General features: G+C 44.4%; 3 protein-coding genes across 6 annotated transcripts; 2 read left to right on the top strand and 1 right to left on the bottom strand.

Annotated features, from left to right (window-relative positions):
- Positions 1 to 2,967: 2,967 nt before the first annotated feature.
- On the top strand, positions 2,968 to 8,038 carry pdzk1 (PDZ domain containing 1). Its single transcript, XM_047047587.1, has 9 exons — positions 2,968 to 3,093; positions 4,408 to 4,617; positions 4,774 to 5,014; positions 5,703 to 5,895; positions 5,979 to 6,118; positions 6,221 to 6,417; positions 6,541 to 6,792; positions 7,048 to 7,410; positions 7,531 to 8,038. Exons 2-9 carry the CDS (start codon positions 4,411 to 4,413, stop codon positions 7,582 to 7,584), a joined length of 1,647 nt encoding a protein of 548 aa, XP_046903543.1. The 5' UTR covers positions 2,968 to 3,093; positions 4,408 to 4,410; the 3' UTR covers positions 7,585 to 8,038.
- Positions 8,039 to 8,139: 101 nt separating this feature from the next.
- On the bottom strand, positions 8,140 to 13,467 carry si:ch73-390b10.2 (Golgi pH regulator). Its single transcript, XM_047047586.1, has 14 exons — positions 13,208 to 13,467; positions 12,949 to 13,008; positions 12,713 to 12,816; positions 12,418 to 12,524; positions 11,996 to 12,097; positions 11,612 to 11,732; positions 11,022 to 11,102; positions 10,799 to 10,908; positions 10,253 to 10,341; positions 10,049 to 10,141; positions 9,683 to 9,778; positions 9,244 to 9,333; positions 9,004 to 9,069; positions 8,140 to 8,875 (listed from the first exon to the last, which is right to left on the bottom strand). Exons 1-14 carry the CDS (start codon positions 13,247 to 13,249, stop codon positions 8,669 to 8,671), a joined length of 1,368 nt encoding a protein of 455 aa, XP_046903542.1. The 5' UTR covers positions 13,250 to 13,467; the 3' UTR covers positions 8,140 to 8,668.
- Positions 13,468 to 13,612: 145 nt separating this feature from the next.
- On the top strand, positions 13,613 to 23,577 carry zgc:113337 (uncharacterized protein LOC503741 homolog). 4 transcript variants are annotated; one of them, XM_047047569.1, is made up of 9 exons: positions 13,613 to 13,910; positions 14,228 to 14,312; positions 14,499 to 14,574; positions 14,897 to 15,217; positions 15,901 to 16,230; positions 18,725 to 19,009; positions 19,469 to 19,570; positions 20,261 to 20,345; positions 20,814 to 23,577. In XM_047047569.1, exons 3-8 carry the CDS (start codon positions 14,502 to 14,504, stop codon positions 20,275 to 20,277), a joined length of 1,128 nt encoding a protein of 375 aa, XP_046903525.1. In that variant the 5' UTR covers positions 13,613 to 13,910; positions 14,228 to 14,312; positions 14,499 to 14,501; the 3' UTR covers positions 20,278 to 20,345; positions 20,814 to 23,577. The 4 variants fall into 4 exon arrangements, with proteins under 4 accessions (XP_046903525.1, XP_046903523.1, XP_046903524.1 ...); XM_047047567.1 differs by having other exon boundaries at positions 13,615 to 13,910; positions 14,455 to 14,574; XM_047047568.1 differs by having other exon boundaries at positions 13,615 to 13,910; positions 14,194 to 14,312; positions 14,455 to 14,574.
- The last annotated feature ends 521 nt before the right edge of the window (positions 23,578 to 24,098 follow it).

Here is a 24,098-nt window from a genome sequence, read left to right as displayed (position 1 = left end):
ACATTGGGGTAAATTGTGCCATTGATTATTGAAGTAAAATAGTATATTTTCATCTCAGAAACTGTGATGCTATATAAAAGCTAGACCAATTCAATGCAAAATGACTCAAAAGGTTTATTTAAAGTTATTTTACAACACCAAAGGCCGATTTTCTACAAGACTATTGCGCCACATGAGCACATCACAGACATTCCAACCTGTATGACTCATTTCAGGGAGGTGGCTTCCCCCCCTGGGATATCTGGTATCAAAGGTCAATTTTCTTAAACAAGGCCTTCATGAACACATCAGAACAAAGTTAAGTTCAAATGAAAAAAAAAAATTGTGGTGGCCATAGATTAATTTTTGAAATCTAGATTCTCACTGTAATCTTGAAATTAATCTAGATTCATCTAGATTAAAATGGCTCATTTGAATTCTGCCAAAGGCATTCAGAATATGTGTGCTACCCAAATAATGACTAAAAGTAAGTCTTTGAGAACGGGTTTCTCAAGCCAGGTGAGCGAGAAGGTTACAGTAGTTTGGCTGATAGAGCTGTGCTGACGGGCTTCCCTCGGTTGCACTCAAATATAGTAGTTTGACGACGACTTTTCCCCTGCGCTACATCAGTACTTGGCCCGGCATCTTCTACATGACTGCATTAGCTAAGGGATGCTTTGCGTTTAGGTGGTATTTGAGACTGGACGAACTCCTACAGTAAACTAATTCCGCATCGCACAAGCTGCAAACAACCTTAGTCTTGTCGACGTTTCCATTGGAAAGCTTCATAAAAATACATTTCCCCTGAAGCAAACCCGGCGGCTTCATAGCTGCATCCATGTTAACACGTCACATTTGATGTGGTAATTTCATACACAAGCCACGCTTGTGCCACGCTAGCCACATATCAAAGTTTGAGAATAGATTAATGGCGATATATTTATAGCCCAATAAGAATCTCACGTTAACGCAGCACGTTAACGCCGATAACGGCCCACCACAAAAAAAAGCAATTCTATTTAAAACAGTTATGCCTTAGTACGCACACAGGCAATGTCATCCACAGCCTTAATACTTTTTTGATCGAGATTCACTGGTAAACAGTAGGGGGTCACTTCCTCTATTCTTTCTCAATCTATCCGTCTCTTGCGCATACACGTTAAGTGAATGCATGGTTAGTCCATCTCTATCTCTTTATTTCACAACACAACAAACACATACACCCACACAAATGTACACACCCTATACATTTTATTTATGTCTGAAGCTGCCCCTGTGCCTCTCTGTCTTGCCAGCTCCAAAACTCGACTTCACACACATTCCATCTCCTTATTTCTCTCGGTCTCTCTAACACACATATTCCCTCCCCCAACGCTCCAGTTCTGCTTTATCACACAGTCGAAACACAGCTCAAGGACATAGGTGAGGACTTACCAAGAGAGACTTCGGTATAGGATACCTGTCTGTCTCGGAACTGTTTACCCAGAGGACACACACCTGCGCCTCACTCATGTGTGTGTGTGTGCGTGTGTATGTTTGTGTAAAAAAATATAGACACCAGGTCGCCTTGAGATTTCACCCTTAGTTGAATGAATGCTTAGCACAGACATATCGGTTCTCATCAGACAGCTCGTCTCCGACCTGGTAAACACAGGTCACTAACAATACACACAACACACACATTCATACAAACACTCTCTCGGAAACGTACACTCACTCAAACAAAGTCTAAAGTAAATACTCTAACACACACATAGCTAATAGTTCTCAAGTACAGACCAAGAAGACAAAACCTCGTAATGTTAGCTGAGTAGGTGTACTGAAGTGGGCCATATATGGAGCTCACATCCAAACATGAAGTAAAATGTTATTCACATAGTCCTTTGGCAGGTGCACTTTCTGAGATTGATCGTGTATGCTATTGTGAGACATTGAAATGGGCATCATCTTACCAATAGTTAGCATGGAGGTGTCAGTGTGTGGCTTGAAGAGAAACATTCAACATCTAAACTGAATGCAGGGGTTGGTTTTAGTTTGATTACATGTTGGCAACAACAGCATAACATTATGTGAAAACAAGGTTCTAAGAACTGAATGGTGTCTGCGTGCCATGGCTGGCATCTCAGCAAACGTTTGACGCATTCACACAAAACTTGGTACATGTACCCGGAACTCTACTCTGAGGATGTCCCTAAATGTTTTGTGTGCTTTGACCTGCAAGACTGCTTGGCCCCCTCACCGCTTCTTGCAGCTACAGTACCAGTCAAAAGTTTGGACACGTGAAATAGGAAAATGTGTCCAAATGTGTGTGTGTATGTGTATCTGTGTGTGTATGTGTGTATATGTGTGTGTTTGTATGTGTGTGTGTGTGTGTGTGTGTGGGTGTGTATGTGTGTGTGTATCTTTATGTGTGTGTGTGTGTGTACAGTACCAGTCAAAAGTTTGGACACATGGGAAAATGTGTTCAACTGGTACTGTATATTTGGGGGCCAAGGAGCGAAGCCACCTTCTGTGTTCCTGCATTTTCTCATTATTGGGGGCTAAACAGCAAAGCTGCAAAACCTTGCCATACAATGACGTGTGAGAACATGATCATGTATGCTAAATATTTTAAGGGACGTGTAAAGAAAAAACTGCTGTGTATATTATTTTGCCTTTGGCAGGTTAATTGCATTGTCAGTTAGTGCCAAAGATCTTTGTGATATGTTGTCACACTATGGAGATATTAACAGTATTTTGGGATTTGTAGAAGAAGTGCAGACCAAACCGTAGTATACCTATGGACACAAGAATGACAGGTCAGAGATTTCTTTTATAAGGAAAACCTGGTGTTGATCATTGCCACTCTGAACATACACCCTCACTGCCACGAGACACAGTTAAATAACTCAGCCTTTAGGTTCACCTTTGGTCCGTCAAAGTCCTGCAGAGAGAGAAGGTGAGAGAAGTGTGGAAGAGAAAGAGAGGGGAGGTGACGGTGGGAGATGGAGAGGGAGGAAAAGTATGAGCATGGAGAGATAAGTGGGAGGGAGGAAGAAGATAATCTGTGTACTTATGTGTATGTGGAACAAGTGACCTCCTCCTTTGGGACTAAGACAGAGACAAAAGGAGCAGGTGAGTGAACTTCTGTTACTTTTCCTGCAAAACAATATAACAAAGGCCTTTGCGTGTAACATGTAGCATTTTGTATTTACGTCTGTGTACCATCATGTATGCATCAAGTTTAAGATACACTAGATGGCCCATTCTGTTATTGGTAATTTGATGGCTACCTTAAATGGTGAACTTATCCACGAGTGTAGGGTTTGTTCACAGGCTAGGACAAAATCTACTGTAGACTCCTTTTTTTGCTTTACATGGCCGTTTTTTGGCTATATCAAGTCAATAGTATCATAGAACTAGCAAAGGGAGAAATATCTGAGATTGGTGATACATAGAACATATATAAAAGGAATAAACAGTTGAGAAAAGTGAAGCCCAGAATAGCACAATGGTTGTGATGTCTACTCCGTACAAGACTATAGGGACAATGTTGTAATCTAGGACACTGGACACATTAGACACAGAGCAGAGTCCAAGACAATTCACGATGTCGACTTTGAATTAGTGAACAAATTGTCAACACAGTCTTTTTTCTTAAAAACATGGAGAGAAAGATACATTGATTTGTGGTCCAATTTTTCATTACTGGTTATTTATTTCACTGCATCACACTGGGCACTTGCCATGCCCTTGTGTCTCTGTTGATAGAGGAGTACTATAAAGATTGTCATGCTGACATTCTTTATTGGAGGGTCAAAGTTCAGACAATCCTCTTGAAGAAGCCTTCGCACCTTCAGCTGGCCCTGTAGGCGTTAACCATTAAACTTCGACAGGACCGCTGTCTGCCAAGAGTGTTTGTGTGTTCCTGGCCATCAGCACTTTGCTTTGCTCACTAAACATGTCTCACAAATCATCCCATCTGGGAATGTCGGAAGGAGAAGAGACACTGAGAGAGAGCGTTTCAGGATTGATTAATTCACCTACTGTATAATCGGCTGCAGAAACATTTGTTTTTCCAAGTCAAACAGTGTCAGGTCTTTGGCTGACCAAGCCCATTTACAGTGTATCACTGATTTGTGATCTGTGTTTATCTTCAACTCTCCACTAGTATCTGAGGTTTATATGGTCAATAAGCCAGATGTTAGGCCAGCCACATATCAGTGTGATGATACCAGCCTTGAACACAATTACACGATGAGCTCCGTCTGGTTATACAGCATGGGCATCTATGGATAAGATGTGTGTGTTCCTGTCTGTGTGCGAGGGAGGGAAAAAGAGGTAGGGTGTTCTGTACTAGAGTATATGTCCATGTGGGGAAGAAAAAGATAGTGTGTTCTTTTCCATGCCGGTAAGTCTCAGTCTCTGACCCTCCCCTTTGTTGGTCAGGACATGGCTGGGTACAAGCCCAAGGTTATCGCTCTCACCAAGCCTCCAGGACAAAGCTTCGGCTTCTTCTTGAGGGTGGAGCAAGGCGAGGATGGCCACCTGATCCGGAGCCTGGAGATGGGTGGGCCCGCTGAGCTGTCGGGGCTAAAAGACGGAGACCGCGTCCTCCGGGTCAATGGAACCTATGTGGACACGATGACACATTCCCAGGTGATTATCGCCAGGGAGGGGTCCTGATAAGGTCTAGTCTCATGTGGAAATGTAACCCTTGTAGTCCTTTGCTTTTTTCCATTACAGCCTCCACGCTCTGTCCTAACCAAATCTGGCTTCCATGTTTGTGTGTGTGTGTGTGTTTTGGGGGGCCAGGTGGTGGACATGGTGAAAGAGAGTGGAACGTCAGTCACTTTCCATGTTCTAGACGCCGACTCCTATCAGAAGGCTAAGGCAGATGGGGTGGACCTGTCAGACCCTCAACCCCGACCCGCTCAGAACCAGAACCAGAGCCAGCCTGCCATGAACGGGGTGGCAGGGCAGACACCCAAGCCCAAACTCTGCTACCTGGTGAAGACCTCCGTGGGCTACGGCTTCTCTCTGCTCTCAGCCAAAAGTAAGGGGGAGGGGAGAAAAGGAGACAGGGAGGAGAGAGGATGGGGGCTGACTTTATAGTTCCCTGAAAACAAGAGGTCACAAATCACATGATCACAGATACCGAGACATCTTTCCAGTTATCTCTGAAGTTGGACTGAGCATGGCAGATAAGAGATTGCACACAATCAAATCAGATCACTCGATCAAGCAGGGACTAAACCCATTGTCTATGCCAATGCTATTTCTGCCTTAGTTCCAACATGTACGGGCATGAAAACGTCAATGAAGAACTTACGTCTCAAACCCCATATTTGAACCTTTTCGTTTTAGTGGATTTTACAACTCAGCTTACTTGGTGTGTATTGATGCAGGCAGTATCCATGAAATGTGATCTGTTTGGGTATTATTATTGTGCTTTAAACTAGTGCAGACAGATTTGTAACGGTCTACCAGTGAGAGTACCATTGAGTCCCATTGAAAGTACCATTGAGTACCATCGAAAGTACCATTGAGAAACCAGAAAAGCCTGGCTTGCATACTGTGGCATGTAACCAGATGTAGTGTGTCATCCTGGCATTTTCTGGCATTGGGAATGTACTAGATCTTTGACAGATATACTATATAAGGTATAGTATGCCATTTGAGATGCTGAGTCTGTCTGGAGCCTTACCTCTACCATTCTACTTCATCTCCCTCTCTGCTTCTAGCTGAGCCAGGCATTTTTATGACAGACGTCACACCAGGGGGCGTGGCCGAGAAGGCGGGAGTCATGGTCAGAGACCGTATTGTGGAGATCAATGGGGAAAACTTAGAGAGCGCCACTCATGAAGCCATGGTGAAGAAGATCAAGACAGCCGGCAGCAGCATTCTGTTCCTATTGGTAGACGAAGACACTGACAGGTACAGTAACAGCTTGCTTATTTGTTATCTTCATACAACAGGTGAAATGGATTGATCTGCTTGATTTGTTGATTGATGAAAAGGTACTACAAGAACAAACGCATTGCGATAGGGGCAGGACTAGCCACTATCAAGCACCTCCCTCTGAAACCTCGTATTGCTGACTTGACCAAAGGACCTGAGGGCTACGGATACTTCCTTACAGTGGAGCCAAAAATGAAAGGTGTGTATGAATGTGTGTGTGAGAGTGCATGTGTGTATTATGTCAATATTTCAACAACAGATAGAAAACCATATTGTTTCATGTCCCCTGTTTGTTATTCAGGCCATTACATCAAGGCCATAGATAAAGAAAGTCCAGCAGAGAGGGCTGGACTTAAAGAGATGGACAGGCTGGTTGCTGTGGAGGGACAACAAGTGGACAGTTGCAGCCATGAGCAGGTGGTGGAGATGATTAAGAAATGCGGAAACAAGAGCTGCCTCCTAGTGGTAGATGCTGAAACGGACAGAATGTACAAGCTGGTGAGTGAGCTGACTGAAATACAATTGGTGTAAGTCATAGTTAACTGCGAAATACATTCTCAGCATGCTAGCAAGTTGGATGTTTGTGCACATCCGGGACTGATATGACACCGTTCTCCACAGGGGGGCCTGTCCCCTCTCCTCTTCTGGGAAGAGTCGAGGGAGTCCCTCCTACCACCCAGCTACCCAGACGCACTCACTATGCCCATCCCCACCCCAGCCAGAGCACCTTCCCCTGCCCCTGCCGTTGTGATCCCAGCAGTGGTAGAGAAGGCGGAGGTGAAGCCTAAACTGTGCAGGATGGAGAAGACCTCAGCTGGATACGGTTTCCACCTCAATGGGATCCAGGGAGTCGGTGGACAGTACATAAAAGAGGTATGACAGACTTGGGACACACACACACAGAGGAGAGAGACAGAGACAGAGACAAAGACAGAGATGCAATGTGAGAAGTGATGAATGAGACCCAACCCAACTTTCTCAGGTTACTCATAACAGCAACAGACACAGTAGATACTAGCATACTCGTGTGGGAAAGTGAATAATCAATCTATCAGTCCTGCTGTAAGATACAAGGCAGTAATGAAGGAGGCATGTACTTTCCCTAGCTCATTGGTTGCTGTGTGTCAGGTGGTGCCTGGCGGAACAGCCGATAGGGCGGGTCTAGAGGATGAAGACATGGTGATCGAGGTCAACGGCGTGAACGTGGAGAGGAGCGACCACGAGGAGGTGGTGAAACTGATCAGGACGAGTGGCAGCGTCCTTGAGCTCCTGGTGGCTGACAAGAAAACCTACGACCAGCTGAAAGCCCGGGACCTGGCCATCTCTTCCCAGCCCCCTGCTCCGGCCTCCACGCCCCCCCCGGTCTCCTCACCGTCTCCAGCCGCGCCTGCTACTCCTCCCTCCCCCAGCCCCGACACCCAGAAGGTCCGAGAAGAGGAGGAGACGAAGGCGGCTCGACCTGACACTCCGCCGGTGCAGACACGTGAAAGGGTGAGAGGGAGATGCGCCAGAGATTCTTCTGATGCCTCTCTAATGTTTGTAGAGCTTGTTTACAGTGCCGTTTACAAGTTGCCGCTTTGACCACGGTGCTCTTACTTTCCCCTTTCTCAGACTGTGTCAGTGTCATCATCCTCCTCCGATGACAGCATTGATGAGAGACTCTGAGGAGTACCACCAACGATGATCTGCTTCCTGACCTGATCCTCCAATCATCAAAGCACGCAGCACGTCACACCAATGCGGATATACAATCTCTACTTAGCACTCCACTTTACTTTTGATACGCTCTACTGTATCTGCTGACACGACATCAGTCCACCCACAGATACAGAAGAGGGTGAAGATGCAAAGGATCCTGACTGATCTCGCTCACTGCCAAATGCACGTCTATTTTATTGATGCATATGGAAGCATAATGTATGCATAGATCATGTTGATCAGTGTCTAAACCAGTGACCAATGTAATCAGTAATGCTCACATGCGGTTTTACAGATGAAACAGCACCCAAATTATTGTCACGTAATTTCAAGATTGACTTACTTCATGGAGCTGACATGGAGCCCACTCTCCTCCAACTCATTTATACCTCAACTCAAATTAAAGTAAATGTATCTTAGCAAAATGTGTACTTTATTATATCAATCATTACTCCATTATCTGTGTTCCTGATACCTTGTGCCTCCTAACGATGCATCTTACACAGCACATTACAACACAACTCAAGAATGACCACACAAGTTTATTGAGTAACCATCCCACCAGTGTGACAGTACTGTTTTAGTGGCATAGGCACACACTGACACATATAGCAGCCGTAATATAGTAAACGTACGTGCGTGTGTGTGTGTGTGTGTGTACATTTGATCCTGGGGGGCTGTGATCAGCTTTGACATACCAATGCAAGGAGACCAGATCTCTGGCCAACAGGATAACAGCCCAATGACACACTTATTGATCCTCTGAACCTTCAAGTGCTTGCAAATAGTTACGTTGCGATATCAAATGGTTTCACCGTAGAGTCATTCCAGGCCTTCCTACTCCACAGTCTATTCCAACCCTGTTCTTCAAGGAGGGCGTTCCACCTCTACCCGAAAGCCGTTCACCTGACTAATCCCTAGGTTTCCTGATTCAGGAAGTACAGGCCACGATACATTCTCTCTCCTCTGTTTCGCCTCCTCTCCTCTCCCAGTTCTGGACCTATCATCTCCCGGGTGAAAAGTCACACATTTGCAGTCAGGAGCCGGGGAGTCAGAGGGTCATGTGCTTCTCGGGGGCCTGCTTGTGGGCCAGGTAGAGGAAGAGGATGCTCGAGAGGGCACTGACAAGGAAGATGACGTCGAACCAGCGGTGGTAGAAGTTGAACTGGAGCTCTCCCAGGACCTCCGTGACGATGGAGCGGTACTCCAGGGGCATGCTCATACGCATGAGGAGCACAGACGACACAAAGTACATCCCCTATCACATAGAAGAAGGTGGGAACAACGGGGAGGATTAATCACAACAACAAACCTGCTCTGCTTTTCACCTGCTGCATTCATGCGTGTCGTTCAATAAATGTGAGCGTAGAGCACATGCATTCTCACCATGATCTGGGCCAGGACCAACACTATGACATTGGAGGACTTGCTGCTGGATATGGCATAGAAGAACTATAGAAAGAGGAAAAAAGAGAGCTCTGCTAAGTACTTGGAGGGCACATCTTAGCCACGGTGAAGACAGTATTTTTAGTATTTTCCTACAATGTACACTGACCAAGCACTGTAAACTAGGAAGGAAGTGACACGTGGGTAGGAAGCAAGCAGAGCTACGAGGGCATGTGGTACCTTGGTGAGGGTGATGAGGAGGCCTCTGATGGAAGTGACGATGATGATGCCAACAAGAATGAAGGAGATATGCTGGGACCAAAACTTTACCTTAAGTAGATAAGAGGAGTTTGCATACAGAGTTAACAAAACACACAAAAACAAGAGACAGAGACAGAGACACACAAAAACAACAAGGGATAGCATTACCGTACTTAGGCTCATAAAAGATTCAAAATAAACAATTTAAGAGAGAGCTGAATGTCTGAGATGTAAGAGGTCTATCAAATCATTAACCATGTCAGGAGATTGAACACTGATTGGGTGAGGTTTTACTGCAGAGACTTCGATACCCTGATAAGGATTCCCTTTTTATAACACTCGCCGGTTGTCACACATGTGCACGCATTAAACCAGAGCATAACATCCTCACTGCACGGCTATGAGTGTGTGAGCTCACATCAAACTGGATGCCCAGGTAGTTGACCGTGATCTCGATTCCTCTGGTCACAGGATCCGTCTTCCCCACGCGGTCAAACACAATGTTGATGGTGGCCTGTGAGGGACAGAGAGTGGGCACTGTGACTGTCTAGACAAACCCTGAGGTGGTTCTGATTGGGGTCAATAAATCTGATACTATACATACATTTAAACACTATAGATTTGAACTGGACTGTTTCCATGTTCCACGATGGACGAAAGTATGAAAGTAGGTTCAGTAGGCAGTACAGACGTAGCTAGTAATCCTGTCAGACCTGAGTGAATGTCTTGATGTCTACAGACTCTGTACCACAGACACTTTGCCTACATGTGGTGCCAGTCTCACCATGAATATCTTCCAAACGCAGTAGATGGAAAAGAAGTATCCCAGGAAGTTAAAGTACTTTCCCTGGAAGGTCTTGGAGTATTCTATACGCTCCTGTAAAGGAGGAGAGATGGAGAAAGACAGCTCAAACATGGGCTCCTGATGGGAGGCATCTAATTCTATACCTGTAGTGTGTGTGTGTGTGTGTGTGTGTGTTTGTGTTACCTTGGTGGACTGCAGGTCCACTGTCTCTAGGAAGAGCTGTCTACTCAGCTCCTCCAGAGCATCTACCTCCTGCTGGATCAGAGACAAGTCTGGAAGGTCAAGGAACACATACACGATACACCCACACATGATACACTCACGGGCGATACACTCACAGGCGATACACTCACAGGCGATACACTCACAGGCGATACACTCACAGGCGATACACTCACAGGCGATACACTCACAGGCGATACACTCACAGGCGATACACTCACAGGCGATACACTCACAGGCGATACACTCACGGGCGATACACTCACGGGCGATACACTCACAGGCGATACACCCACACATGATACACTCACAGGCGATACACTCACAGGCGATACACTCACAGGCGATACACTCACAGGCGATACACTCACAGGCAATACACTCACAGGCGATACACTCACAGGCGATACACTCACAGGCGATACACTCACAGGCGATACACTCACAGGCAATACACTCACAGGCGATACACTCACGCACGATACATCTCACACGTGTAAAGGATACTCTCACTGCCTGATGGTGACGAGGTGACACTCTTGATCATGCCCCAGAATCCTGTCTGTTTGTTCTGGTCCTCCCCTCGCTGGTACATCTGCCTCCGTGTCATGGCAATGCTATACACAAAAAAAACATTATTATTCTTTATTTTTCACGCACACTTGAGCATACACACACACACACATAATAAAAGAGTACTCTATCTCAGGCCGTTTCTCCAGTGTCTCACCGTTTCTTTTTGCTGACAATCATGTCCATAGTCTGCAGCAGTCTCCTCTCCAGCGCCAGAATGTCACTGTCGGTCACATTCCTTCAGGGGGAGCACAGTCCAGACATCACTACATCTTACCACAACTGACAATCTGGAACATGCTTATGGCTTCACCCTCTAGACTGTATACATCAGTGCAAGCAGGGTCTCATGTAGTGTAGATAGGGCTCCCCAAAGGGAATAGTGTACTTGTCACAATATTACATTATCGGCTTATTGTACGATGTATGTGGTTTTGTAGACCTCCATATTGCCTGTTGTCTTCACAGAGATAGAATTTTGGTTGTCTATTTTGTTTGTTGATGTCTGTTGTGTGTTCGTTTGGTTCATTGCACTTTGAAAGGGTGTGCTTGCTTTATTATGCTTTTATATTGTCATTGTCATATCATTTATTGTAATTATTTATGGGACAGACCTATGTAGTAGATTTTAGCATGTAAAACTAAGCTTTAAAGTGAGGCATGGTAGTGTAGCAATAATTTGTGGTGTCACTTGGAGGAAGGACTTGTATGAGCATTGTGGGAATTGTAGTTCTGAGGGGGGTTCACCTGAGGAAGTAGGACATGTAGGTGTAAGGGCAGTTGACGGCACCAAAGCCAGACAGCAGTGCCATGAGGGTGACCCCAATGACTCCGACACGACTAATCAGCTGCTCGATGGACAGGATGCCTGGAGGAAAACAATGTAGCCCGACAGAAAAAGTCCAGGATTTAAAAAGGCATTCATGTAGTTCTGCACATGTCTGTGATGCAGCATCTTGCCTTTTCTGTGGTTGTTGATATAATAGTCAGCAATAACAGGAAGCCATCCACATTTTTACAACCCAGAAGTCTGCTTACTAATTTAATTTGCCACGTTCCTGTGGTTCAGACAGCTGAGGTTACAAGGAAGAGGCTGGAGAAGAACAGATGCATTGGTGTCACTCCACTCACCATGTTTGGGGCTGAGGATGGGGAAAGGATCCCCCAACTTCCAGAAGAAGTACATGAAGGTGAACCAGACCACACAAGCAAAAAGCAGCTTCTGTCTCTGCACTGCAACATTCACAACAAAGTCAAGTTATGAAAAGAGAATAGACCAAAAAGTTAACAATAGAGTATGTACAACTCCCATCTGAATTCAAAAGCACATGAAAGTACTATATTATGGTACTATGTGCAGTATTCAAAGCCATGTATCTAGATCAACAACTTAAATGTATAAAACACAGGCTAGTAATCAAGTTTAATTTGTAGAAGGCTAGATGGGCTGTCATAATTCAATAGCCTGGCGAGTTTGTTATAAGTGGCTAATTATAATTAAAAGGAACTGATTTAGTCTTAATAAGTATTAAGTAAGTAACAAGTCCACTCACACAGGCGTATGTTGCTGACGACAAAGTAGCCAATGTAAAAAGGCACTACGAAGATCAGCACAAGGAGGATTACATATAAATTCAACTTCCAGTGGAAATACCTGGAACTGGGGGTTACAGAAATGGTCAGTAACAGCATAAAGAGGATACATTTTGCATTGGTTGAGCATTGTGTACTGTAGTCATTGGGCACAATGCAATGCCATATTCTGCATTATCAGCAGACACACTTCACTGAGGGTAACATAAAGTCAGTGTGAATGAAGACGTTAATCAAGAAGAAGCCACTTCTTACCTACTGCACAAGGCACCCAGTATTTCAAAGATGATGAGCTCGAACATTGTGCAGGAGAAAGCGAATGTGATCGAGAAGACAACTTGGACAACATACTGGCGCACCTGGGATCAAAACAAGATCCGCAAAAGGGCAGGAAGTGATTAGGCGGATCATGCAGATCTATCCATATAAAACACTTAGTGCTACAACAAAGACTTAGCTACAGGAATTTAATTAGTTTTGCTAACCCGCACCTCATAATCCTTGAACAGCTGTCGCATGAAGAAAAGCCACCCAAAGCCAAAGAACAACACCTGTCAACAACAAGAGAGGACAATCAGTTATTGGCTAGCTGGCTCTAGCTACAGTATACGAGCAAAATCTTTTAAATAGCCTTTTTTTTCTTACAGCACCCTAAATCACGCACGTCTCCTTAAGATGCTAACTTATTTCCAAATAATAAACATGTACAAGTGTGTTGAGACCTAAGTGACTAGCTGTGTAGCTAGCTACCTGAGAGGTGAACATGATCACTGAGTCCACGACAAACGACATTCTGTTGTCTGATCATAAACCACCACCTAGTCTATATTCAAGCAGGTGACTTCTGTTCCAAGTTTTAAAATTGAATGTCAGTTCATGATCAAATGGTAAATTCAGTATAAACGTTAAATAGGTGATATTTAGCTGAAAATATCATTTTAAGAAGCCGATTCTCATTCTGCTGCTGAGCTGTCAACTTTCGACTAGTATAATTCATCTACGTCATGTTCTTTTTCTTCTTTGAGTTTGACTGGTGGATCATAACCAAATTCGAGGTGCATGCACCGCCACCTACTGTGCTGGAGAGGAATTTCTGAAAAGGGAAAAAACTTAGTCAAAAGAAACGCTCCCCAGTTGTGAACGAATCGTTTATGTTGCTATACCGAGCCCATGCAAGTCCCGTGAAAAATGTAAGAAAGACCGACCCGAGTCGAGTGGTGAACGAATCTGTTTTCATATATTGAGCCTTGCTAAATGATGTCACGATGTGCTGCCGAGAGAAAATGAACGAATCACTCTCTGAGTCATTTTTAAAGATTCGGTCAAAATGAACGAATCGTTCACTAAGTACAGATCACAAGTAGACCGGACCGGACCGTGAGTAGACTGTAGACTGCAAATCCATATAACACTACACTCACCGAGAGAGCACGCATCATCCTGAAGTTTTCGAGTAAGATATATGTTTTATTTTTCAGAAAAAAAAGTTTTCGTGTAAAAAACCCGAATAGTTCGAGGATCCAGCCTATATTACTGAATTATAGAGATGGTTTAACATTGAAAGCAAGCTTTGGATGTGAAGTCGAGGGATAAAGTAAACGATTTTCGCTGAATTCATTCTATAATCTTAAAAATGAAAGAGAGCTAATGTGAAAATAAAGTGTTCTCAGTAGATTCATAGGAAACGGTAAGGTGGTGTGTGGTAGACTAACTATATTATCTCATTGTTGGGGTAGATCTTTGATTGTGGTCTCTCATCATCTGCACTAGGAGAGTGACAGACAGACATACGCGTGTGTAAGATGAAGCTGGCCTGATAAACAACCTGAAGACAGTCTACACCACCGTTCACACTGTAAGTTTTTTTAATCAAAGATATATGGCTGGTATCATGTTCCAGCTACACATCAATCCTTGTCTTTCCTCTGCTGTAAGTTGAGCTCTGTTTTTAATTGTTTATTGTTGTGTGAGTTACTGTTTTTGACCGGTCTGACTAGTGTGACCTTTCACCCCATCCCCACACCTGCCCTCTCTGATGGAGACGATGATGTGTGAGGCCGACTTGAAGAGATGCCTGCAGCTGTGTATGTCCTTATTACTGGTGGCCAGACTGCAGGGTACGTGTCCGCAATACAAAAAGTGAAACCTGTGTTGAACCAAAGAAATGAAAAGCGTGAATAATAGAGACCGTTGGAGATACGTATTGTGCAGTATTACCTTCATCCTTTACTTCCTTAGCATTTACCACGTTATACACTTTATATTTATTATATATATATACGTTTTATATATATACCTTTTTTTATTATTACTTAATTTATTATACTTACGCATTGTTGTTATTACTGAGCAATGTTGTAACCTTCCAGCAATTTCTGGCACAATAATTTTCTTTGGGTTTAATAACGTTTTATTTGATCTTTGTTCTGTATATCTCAGGTAGGGTGGTAGCTCCACCCCAGTTGGAGGCACCAGTCGAGCAGCCCTTCACCCTGACCTGCAGTGTGTCCGGGGTCCGGGGTGATGCTGTGAGGCAGGTCCGCTGGCTGGATGTTAAGAACCAAACACTGCTCTCCCATCAGCCGGGCCAGGTTGACAGCGTGAGCGGGCAGCAGCACGTGCAGCTGGCCCGCTCCACCAAGGACTCCTCCGCCATCACCATCCGCAGGGTGGGCTTCAGGGATGAGGGCTGCTACACATGCATCTTTGACCTGCATCCAGTCGGATCCGAGGAGGGACGCACCTGCCTCACCGTCACCTGTGAGAACATACAGTCTGGCCCGGGGCTGGGGGGTCAAGGGTTCTCTTTACACAATGAAGACACAATCGACAGGAGCAAAGCGGGGTAGGGCGGTGTCGGCTGATTGATGGGCGGTGATGGGGGTGACACTGTAGATAATGACGCCGGAGATAGGCAGTTGTGGTGGTGATAGATGGTACTTGTGGTGACAGCTATTGATGGAGGCGATGCTGTAGATAATGATGGAGGTAATATAGAGGGCCAAAGAAAGAGAGAGGACAAGGCCGAGTTAGACCAGTGTGTTCACATTAGATCTATAATTAGATTCGCTGATGGTCCTAAATCATTTGCTCCGATGCCATTCGTCTTTCTCTTTGGTGCCACACTTTGTTCCCACCTTTGAGTTAGCACGTGTGTCTGTGTGTGTGTACACGTGTGTGCGAGAGAGAACAGTCGCCTAGAGCTCGGATCTTGGGGTTATGGAAAGAAAAGGAATGCAGAGGAATGGATCCCAGTGTAGCCACTGAGGTTGGAGAGAGGGATTGTTCAGTAAAGCGAAAGCAGCTGTTTCAGACACTTGAGCTAATGTCAGCTAATCTGTGTGTATCTCCGTGTTCTGTTCCCACCTTGTACCAACGTTCAGATTCCTCCCTCTCCCTTTCTCCCCCTCACTCTCTTCCCCTGTCTTTCTCTTTTCCCCCAGCTCGTCTCACATCTGAGGGTAACAAGACAGCAGTGAGTGGCAAACAGGCGTCGCTTTCTTGCTCCTATGGCCTGCCTGAAAAGGTCCAGCAAGTTCTGTGGAAGAGGACAGTCGAGCAAGGGGACTCAGGTGAAATAGCCTCCTACGCCAAGCGCAGCGACCCAATGATCGAGCCCCCCTTCCAGGGCAGGGTCTGGCTCAGCGCCTCCCTGTCCAACAGCCAGCTCACCCTCCAGCCTGTCAGCACCCAGGACGAGGGCTGCTATACCTGCCAGTACCACACCTACCCTGAGGGTACTAAGACCGCAACTTCCTGCCTCTCTGTCTATGGTAACTATGGGTGGGGGGATGATTATGATAATGGAGATGATGGTATTAGTGGTTGTGATGATGATGATGATGATGATGATGGTGAACATTATTCATTGATGATGAAGATAATGATAGTGGTAATGACGATGAACATATTGAGGATGAATATAATGACTGTGAGTGGTCTAGTAATGGTTTTTGGCCATTGGGGTTCAGTTTTTTTAGTATGTAAACAACTATCCTCCTTCCTTCACCTCTAAAAATGTTATAGCGTGGAAAAGGGCTGTATAACTAAACAGTGAATGGCGTCTGTTTCCCTTCTGCGCCGAGTTAAGAGCCAGTCTGAGGGTGTGTCCACTGGCTCCATGCTGGATAATGACTCTCACAGGCCTATGTAGCTGCAGTGTTATTCCTGTCTATAGTACTTGCAATACTCATGTAGGATCAGGTAACAGCAGTGGGATGTTTCCCTTCATGGCTTAGAGAAGATAGTTTGTTTGTCTGCATATTTGGCCTTATTGAAGCCGTGGGGGCAGGGGGTTGGAGGCGGTCCTGATCTGGTATCAGATTGGCCGTGCGCTAAAAGGCGTCATTATGATTGTCCAACATGCACATTCTATTCAGTTGGACGTATTGTCATAAGACAACAAATAGCATTGGCAACGAAAGCAGGGCTGTGGCTAACCCTAACCCAAAATTGGTGTAAGGACGGAGAGATAGGAACATCGTGGGAGACAGATGGCTGAGCGGTGAGGGAGTCGGGCTAGTAATCAGAAGGTTGTTCGATCGATTCCCCGCCGTGCCAAATGACGTTGTTTCCTTGGGCAAGGCACTTCACCCTACTTGCCTCGGGGGGGAATGTCCCTGTACTTACTGTAAGTCGCTCTGGATAAGAGCGTCTGCTAAATGTACGACTAAATGTAAATGTAATTGTAATATGCATGGCATAAAAGTAACACAGTACATAAACATGGTGACAAAATATAGTACATTATTATATAGCTCAAATAGTTACAAAATTGCAAACACATTGCAGTAATGCAAAAGATAGTCAGATTCAAGTGCAGCACCTGGGGATCCAGGATCAGTGTAATTGATGGCAGTGCAGCGCTCGAGTGTATCATGCTCCCTGAGTGACTGTATGTCATGGCTGGGCTGGGGCCTGGGGTCCCATGCACAGGCTGCTCTGGGACAGAAAAGAGGAGGAGGAAGAAAATGTGTCTGGGATCTCCTTGTTCTGAAGCTGACAGATATGGCTGGGGCCTGAGGGGAGACACCTGCAGTCTTCTCTGAGGAGCTGGGAGGAGGAGGAGCAGGACAGCAATTTAGTAGAGCTATGACCGGATCATGGCTAGGACTGGAATAGTTGGAGTATATATCTGATATTTGATATTTAAAAAGAGGACAGCAGCATGTCTGTGTTTGGTGGCATGGGTTTGGGTGTGATGTGTTTGCTGGTGTTATGTGTAATTAACTAGAACATGAAACTCAGGCTGACAGTTCTGCAAGAGAAAGGGCTCATTGGTGAGCAGGGAGAAAGAGATGGAATGGTGGGGTGAGCGAAGGGTTGAGGGAGAGAATGGCACCAGGCTGACTGTGTCACTGTTGGCCGTAGACAGTGCTTCCCTCTTTGCTCTCTCTCTCTCTCTTCGACTGCGTCTCTCTTTCTCCCTCTCTCTGTCTCTCGCTCTCTCTCGCTCTCTCTTGCTCGGCACGCGGACTCCCTCTCTCTTCCCTCTTACTTGTTTCTTGCTCTCAGTCACCTCCCCCCCTCTTTCCTGTATCAATGCTGGATTCCCACCACAACACTGTGTTGGTCTGAAGGGTAAGCTGTTCCTCTAGCCAAACAGATTATATTATATTCTCATCCTTATCCTCCCTTTTTCAGGCCTCGGCCTGGAGAGGAACCATGGGGCTTAGAGAGCGTGGGTGTGTCAGGCAGTAGTACAGTAGTTCATCTGTCCTCAGTTGTCAAAAGTGCTCCTTCATCTGCCATAGTTCTAAACCAGATGGCTTGACGGTGGAGGTTCACTAAGGTACTGATGGTTCTCTGGAACAGGAGATCAGACGTTTATAGAGGACAGTTCTCTACAAAAAAGAGCTGAAGATTGTAGATAGTGGGATACAGAGCAGATTTTTGGACAGATCTGCCCTCTTTCTGCTAGCCAACTCAAATATTCTCAATTCCATTGAACAACATTCCTCCCCCTGCTCTGAGGACAGAGAATTGAAAACAGAGGCAAGGCTTTGCATATGGATCCCAACTATGCAAGAAGCAACATTCCTCAGACTGAGGCCTTGTGGTGTATGCCTTCACACCGGGTTGTAGCTACAAGAACTAGAATCTTGAGACAAAGTGGAGCCATGGCATAATCCTGCCTTAGATATCCACAGTGCAAAGACTGTTGTTTCAACTATTCAGTTACACTGTAAGTGAGATTTAGTGCAGAGTGTGTATATATCTGTGCTGTATATAATGTTTAACTGTGTGTGTGTGTGTGTGGTTCCCCAGTGCTGCCCAAGCCCCATGTGAGCTACAAGACAGTGTCTCCAGGGGTGATCGAGGCCAACTGCACCTCCCAATCCCGCCCTCCTGCAGAGATTGTATGGAACGTGGAGAGAGACAACCGCACCATCGGGCCGCCTGTGACCTCCCAACTGGCCCAAGGGGACGGGACAACCCTGGTCATCAGCACTCTCACCGTCCGAACAGGGCTCCTGAAGGACGTCTCCATCAAATGCCTGGTCCATCATAAGGGCTTAGAGTCTCCTATCGCTGTATCTATGAATACCAAGAGTGAGTTCAAGCTAGGGGTTTCACACACACGCTCACACACATAAGGGAAGAGTTTGGGAGGAACCATATCTCAACTGGCCTCGGCCTCAGATTGTCTTAAACTGACCTGTTTCTGGAATAAGTAGTCCGATGCAGCCAGTAAAAAGCCTAAACTTTATAACACTTAGATCACAATAGATTGATACATGCTGTAGTCTTGGTTTGAGACTAGCCAAGACTACAACAATTCTCATACAGAGGCCTATTGTGGACACACGCACACATACACACATGCACACAGTGAGAGAGATTGTTTCACAGCAAATCCGAAATGTTCTAAACTTCTGATAAATTACAATGAATTACACATGGTTAAAACAAGGTACTCTATGTTGAAGCAGCTTATAATTCTTAGGCTAAATAAATTACATCCAAGAACAACAAGTGCCTAAACTATTTGTTCTCTTTCTCTCTCTCTAGTTGGGACAGCTCTCACTATCCTTATCTCAGTTACAACAGTTGCAGCTCTGCTGGTTATGAGCCTCTGCTTCTGCCTCTGGAAGTGTTTCCTACGCAAAGAGGGTGAGTGACTGGCTGACTGACCGGCTGACTAACTGACTGGCTATCTGATGTGCTGACCGACACATGCATGTCTACAGAAAACATAGAAACACATGAGCTTAAAGGCAGGGTAGGTAATGTTTTGAGAAACACTTTTGTCATTATTGCTGAAATAAACGTCACATTCTGATAGTAATCAATAAATCAAATGCTCTGACAGTAAAATAAAATAAATCCAATGTCTGTGTACATAGCCGGACTGTAACAAACACAACCTATCATTGCATTCGGACCAAATGCAATGAATGGAGGAGCTACTTGCCTGTCTCCTACCTGTCTGTGCACTCATTGCAGTAGTCAGGGACAGCGTTCATTGGTTTTGGGGGAGTGGCTTTGAAGGGAGGGGGTGTGTTGTTTTGGCTTGGGTACTTTCAAACTCAAGCCAAAATAGCTAGTTTTGTAAAACTACCTGCCTTTAACATCCTTCAGAAATTGTATACATACTTTTTACACTCTCCCTTGTTCAGAGGAGGACAGGAGAAACATAGTATGTGATTAATTTTACCTTGCTGACCTGGCTATTCTGAGAACGTAATTGGTTGTCAAGGCCATAATTTTCTACAGCTGGATTGCGTCAGTGCTTCTTTAGGACTCTTGTTATACAAAGCTGATATTGTTTCCCTGCTTTTTGTGCTATAAACTCATTTATAGATGGAGATCCATCCTAAGGAGGGCCAAGAGAATAGGATGCTGCTTCAGCTTGCATGTGTGTGTCTGCATGCATGTGTAGGGGAAGGTAATACCTATAGCGTGAAGACAATGGCTTAATGGTTTAGCTAGCTGAACCAGTGTCACAGCCATACAGACAGATACATGTAATGTATGGATGGACAGACACAGAAATAACTATTAAAAAGCATAACTTTAACTTATGCATTTCATTCTAATTCTGAACGGCTGTGTTTTGACCCTTACACCTCCCAGAGCACAGTATCAGGGCTATTCGTTCTCTGGCGTTGTTTCATGCAGTTTGGCAGACCATTTTAGATTTTGGGTGGAAACCTGATTAAAATGCCTGAACTTGATGCATTCTATGGTTTTCTGGACCACTGAATTACCCAGTAAATTAGCTCTGACCTCAATCTAACCTGGTCTCTGAATGTTGGGATTTTCCTCCCTTTCTCTCTCTCTCTCTTTCTCTCTCTCTCTCTCTCTCTCTCTCTCTCTCTCTCTCTCTCTCTCTCTCTGTCTCTCTCTCTCTCAGACTGAGTTGTCATTTGAGACAACGTTTGAAATAGGTAGAGAGGGGGATTACACGAACCAATCAACTTCAGCTTTATCAACTGTGGGGAAAAAGACAGGAAAGGGAGAGGATGACATCACATCAGAAGACATATACAGCACACTACACTACAATCAAGACCAACATCACTGGAGCGCTTGACAGACCCAAACATCAATGATACCCTCCGTTTACCTCTACTCCTAAATGACAGAATTACTCTCAATCCCCAGCTAGTCCATAATGATACTTGTAGACTTTAATATTTCAATACACCTTTTAATTTTTATACCCTGGTTAGAATTATTTTTTAACTGAGGAGTTTTGGGGTTACAGTTTTTGTCCGGTGTAAATATCTTGCAATATCATACACTAGATATCATTTGTGTTTCGAGGGGAGCTAATAACTGAGTGTGTGCATGAGAATTTGGTTAGATTCCATGGTCAGATGGTTTGATCAGATTCTCTGAAACTGACGCTATGGTCACGTCCTACAGGCGCCAAGGGTGGAATGGATTATAAATGTGTCTGGCCAGCTAGTTGCCAATTGTAAACGCTTAGTTGTGTGTGTCTGCGAGTGTCTAGACAGTTACTATACAATTTTATGTTTTTTAGTATATTATCCATTCATTTTTCACGTTTGACTCATGCTTCATGTGCATGGTGTAATATCTATTTGTAGATGTGTGGTATACACACACCACAAGCTCATGTTTATTAGTATGAGAAACTGTGTATTTCCCTGTCAATGTCATTTTTGATGTGTCTAAAGCATTCAATATGTGTGTGGAGGGACCGTGGTTTCCATGTGTGTCCTGTTTTCCTAAGCGTGCTGACACACTGAATAGCTCATTGATACCCATGGTTAAAGCCCCCATATGAAGATAAATGCTGTTGCTTGATAAATATCAATAAATGACTGAGAAAGCTTACAATTCTTTACGATATTTAAAAACTATTCTGCTTGAGACAGAAAAAAACCATTGACCTCAAATTGTTTTTGTTTTGAGCGTGTGATCTTGCTTGAGGACTGCATCAAGGTTGATCCGACTGAATTGGCTGTGTCAAAGTAAAATTCCTCTCCCATCATCTGGCTTTGGTGAAGAAATAATGCACATTTGCACTTTGTTCAAATGGTGTGTAATCCTTTGTCGGGGCTAGAGGAATTGTTTGGGAGATCAAACACACTCTCCCTTCAATCTACCTCTATATCGCGCTCTCTCAAGGTGTCTCTCACACACAAACACACACACAGTTGCAAATGTCCCCGTTGATCTTTGAGTTCAAGTATATAAATGCCCCCTCTCCCCCCCCCCCCTCCGGCACACACACGTACACACACAGCTCTTTGTTTGATTGTGAGCTGAGCGTGTGTGTGTAGGCTTGACATGTTGAGTGGATTATGGTACCAAAATAAAGCTAGTAATGTTTACTTCTGAGCAAATCAGATCACTCCATTGTCCAAACTTCAGCAGTGCACAGTAAAGTGTACTACTGCTTTTTTTCATCAGGGATATCATAGTGATGGGGATGGAATTCAAGGGGGATAAGGTCACATGGTCACTGAGTGACCTCAGTCTGGAAGCAGTCATGCCTCATATACTGCCTCCTCATCCCAGCTTTCACTCCTGACTCTCTCCTTGTGCATGTCCTCTGAAGGGCTTTGTCTTCTAAGGACAACACACACAGATACCAGTGTGCACCGGGTTTCAGAGATAATGCAGTGAGGCCAGCTATGGGTGTAGGCGCTGAGTGTGTGCCCTGTGTGGTAATTACAGGAAAAGAAAGAGCCATTTTGAGGGATTACATTTACATCTCTGAATTCCAATTAAATGAAGCTTTTGTTGAAATATTGTTACTGTTATTATATATTATTCTCTATAACTACATAGTATTTCCTCAAGAAGAAACATGAATGTGTGTGTCCTTGTTTTTTTGGTTGGCTTTGTTTTTTTATGACGGTTTTGCCACTAATTACAAACACAGTAACTGTGATTTCCGACAAAGCCAAGAGAAAGCTTCAGCACATCCACATAGGTGAACAGACTCCACTTGTTGGAGGCTACATTTCAAATCTCCAATTAAATAGAGGTCTTCCTTGAAAGAGTTTTGATAAGAGTTAGCTTAGCACAACGTCCCAGTCTCCAGCACAAACAGGGCCTCTATGACACCTGCAAGTAGGTTGTAGCAAGTAGGTCTGAGGCTGACCTCCGAGCACTGTCAGTTGGAGAAAAAAACTACAAGAGGGAATGAACATTGACAGAATACTATTTCTCCACTAGAGGTCAGCATGTATCTCTGTTGAGGCCTCCAGGTTGGTTGGTTAAAAGCCAATTCAGCGACACAACCCTCCCTCAACGAACCAATCCAGGATGCATTGTTCATCTCCAGCTGAGCTTCATAATCTCTCAAATTGTATTTCTGTCCTACTAGATCTGCCCAAGTCAACTGTAAGTGCCATTGTTATTATTTAGAAGCGTCTTGAACCATAAGATCGACTGCCCTTTTGCTGGTCTGACGGTTTCCCCACAGCCTCCACGTCACTTACAGTTGGTGGTGGGGCTAAAGCCTACAGACGTGCCAAAGGAAGGTTTTGCCTATGGCTAAACTTGAGACATTTTAATTATGTTATGAATTTGTGTATTATGGTGTCTTATTGTTGTATTGTATAGTTCAGTTTTGTAACCATCTGTACCTGCCCTCTATTGTCTTATGTCTAAATATCTATTAAACTGTAATCATTAAACATACTGACTGCATAGTATTCACTAAAGCAGGTAGGGGGAATGATACTGGGCACTGTAAATATTAAGGAAACTGACACTCAGCTCCTTCTTTTTCTTCCGTTTCTCCTGGCTCTCTTATTTTTTCTCTCTTTTCCATTTATAATAGTCATGGTAAAGTAGGTCATGTTACATATTTGCCTTGTTATCGATTGAATTAATTTGCCTTGTTATCGATTGAATTAATTTGCCATGCTATTAAATATACATGTAAACTATTCACAGGAGTTGATGCAAACTTGTGCAAAGGAACCCCTGCGACATCTGCTGAGAGACAAGAGAATTGCAGCCTTGAAAGCAGGGGGGGAAATGGCTGATTGGGAAGCTGGCAGCAATTTAAAAGAAGTAGCTTTTTCCATGTGAATTTAAAAATGTAAAAATACTGGGTGATAAAACACACATATACCAATCAAGGAAAGATATATACAGTTTGATACATCCCATCCAAAATTAGTAAAATTTACATCCATGGGTGCCCATGTTA

This window comes from Hypomesus transpacificus, chromosome 23 (genome assembly GCF_021917145.1).
Source record: "Hypomesus transpacificus isolate Combined female chromosome 23, fHypTra1, whole genome shotgun sequence".
NCBI classification, from domain to species: domain Eukaryota; kingdom Metazoa; phylum Chordata; class Actinopteri; order Osmeriformes; family Osmeridae; genus Hypomesus; species Hypomesus transpacificus.
The sequence above is the reverse complement of the archived record's forward strand: the minus strand, read 5'-3'. Positions and strand labels throughout refer to the sequence as shown.